Source organism: Phodopus roborovskii, unplaced genomic scaffold, assembly GCF_943737965.1.
Source record: "Phodopus roborovskii unplaced genomic scaffold, PHOROB, whole genome shotgun sequence".
Classification (NCBI taxonomy): domain Eukaryota; kingdom Metazoa; phylum Chordata; class Mammalia; order Rodentia; family Cricetidae; genus Phodopus; species Phodopus roborovskii.
The window spans coordinates 138,017-140,295 of NW_026125354.1; the positions used below are offsets into that span (position 1 = coordinate 138,017).

Sequence of the window (2,279 nt, forward strand, 5' to 3'; positions counted from 1 at the left end):
ATTTTCATACTGTATGACAGGAACTGTCCAAGAAAAGGTTTAGCCTTTTTCTATAACTGGTTTCTGAATCAGCCTAATGCATAAAATGATTATCTGTAAAATTTAATCATGCTACTACAACATATTTCTACCTATCTCTGTTTGTAGGACAAACAGTAAAACAAAAGTAAACAAAAGTAAAACAAAATTAGTCAGAAAAGTTTCTCAGTAATATACAGAAAATAATTTTCTTTTTTTTTTTCTCATTAAACTTGTATTTTAATGGGTCTCAAAATTCTGTGACAGATTTTTGGTCAAGTTGTTTCCATTAAAAAGTACTGATTTTGAAAACTAATAACTTAAACTGCCACACACAAAAAATGGTCCACAAAACATTCTCCTTTCCTCCTGAAGGTTTTCCGATGCATTGTTATCATTAACCAGTCTTTCACTATTAAACTTAAATGGCCAATTGAGTCAAACAGTTCTGAGACCGTTCTTCCACCACTGATTAAGACTGGGGTGGCAGGCGTTAGGGATATTCATTTAGCCTTCTGAGCTTTCTGGGCAGACTTGGTGACTTTCCCAGCTCCGGCAGCCTTCTTGTCCACAGCTTTGATGACACCCACAGCAACTGTCTGCCTCATGTCACGAACAGCGAAACGGCCCAGTGGAGGATAGTCAGAGAAGCTTTCAACACACATGGGCTTGCCAGGAACCATATCAACGATGGCTGCATCACCGGATTTCAAGAATTTAGGGCCATCTTCCAGCTTCTTACCAGAACGACGATCAATCTTTTCTTTAAGCTCAGCAAACTTGCATGCTATGTGAGCTGTGTGACAATCCAGTACAGGAGCATAGCCAGCACTAATTTGGCCTGGATGGTTCAGGATAATCACCTGAGCCGTGAAGCCAGCAGCTTCCATTGGGGGGTCGTTTTTGCTGTCACCAGCAACGTTTCCACGTCTGACATCTTTGACAGACACGTTCTTTACGTTGAAGCCCACGTTGTCTCCAGGAAGAGCTTCACTCAAAGCTTCATGGTGCATTTCAACAGATTTTACTTCTGTTGTGACATTGACTGGAGCAAAGGTAACCACCATTCCAGGTTTTAAAACACCAGTCTCCACTCGGCCCACGGGGACAGTCCCAATACCGCCAATTTTATACACGTCCTGGAGGGGCCGTCGCAGTGGCTTGTCAGTGGGACGGGTTGGTGGCAGGATACAATCCAAAGCCTCCAGCAGAGTGGTGCCACTGGCACTGCCATCTTTGCGGGTGACTTTCCAGCCCTTGAACCAAGGCATATTAGCACTAGGCTCCAGCATGTTGTCACCATTCCAACCAGAAATTGGCACAAATGCTACTGTGTCAGGGTTGTAGCCAATTTTCTTAATGTAGGTGCTGACTTCCTTCACGATTTCCTCGTATCTCTTCTGGCTGTAGGGTGGCTCGGTGGAATCCATTTTGTTGACACCAACAATCAGCTGTTTCACACCCAGTGTATAAGCCAGAAGGGCATGCTCACGGGTCTGCCTGTTCTTGGAGATACCAGCCTCAAATTCACCAACACCAGCAGCAACAATCAGGACAGCACAGTCAGCCTGAGATGTGCCTGTAATCATGTTTTTGATAAAGTCTCTGTGTCCTGGGGCATCAATGATCGTCACATAGTATTTGCTGGTCTCAAATTTCCACAGGGATATGTCAATAGTGATACCACGCTCACGCTCAGCTTTCAGTTTGTCCAAGACCCAGGCATACTTGAAGGAACCTTTTCCCATCTCAGCAGCCTCCTTTTCAAACTTTTCGATGGTTCGTTTGTCGATCCCACCACATTTGTAAATCAGGTGGCCGGTTGTGGTTGATTTGCCTGAATCTACGTGTCCAATAACAACGATGTTGATATGAGTCTTTTCCTTTCCCATGTTGGATTCGAATTAGCGGTGGTTTTCACAACACCTGCGTTCTGACGGCAAACCCGTTCCAGAAAATAATTTTCTTAATTCTTAATTTACAAAGCATTCTTCTGAAAATATCTTTAGATAAAACAAAACCTAGAGCATATAATAACATGTCATAATGTAAGTTATATAATAATGTAAACTATAAAAGTATTACACAGTATTATAAGTAGGTTTATTATTCCCTACAAATATTTTTTTCTCAAATTAAGAACAATGTTGTTAGCATTGCTGAAGCAACATATAAAAAAGTAATAATCTCAAAATGTTCACTTTGTATCCTTACATGTTGCTTTATATTATTGAATGACATTTGAATTGAGAGATCATAGA

At 41.4% G+C, this 2,279-nt stretch overlaps 1 protein-coding gene across 1 annotated transcript; it reads right to left on the minus strand.

Moving 5' to 3' along the window:
• Positions 1-245: 245 nt before the first annotated feature.
• Positions 246-1,973, minus strand: LOC127214470 (elongation factor 1-alpha 1). The gene has a single exon (XM_051174864.1). It carries the CDS (start codon positions 1,908-1,910, stop codon positions 522-524), a length of 1,389 nt encoding a protein of 462 aa, XP_051030821.1. The 5' UTR covers positions 1,911-1,973; the 3' UTR covers positions 246-521.
• Between the last annotated feature and the right edge of the window lie 306 nt (positions 1,974-2,279).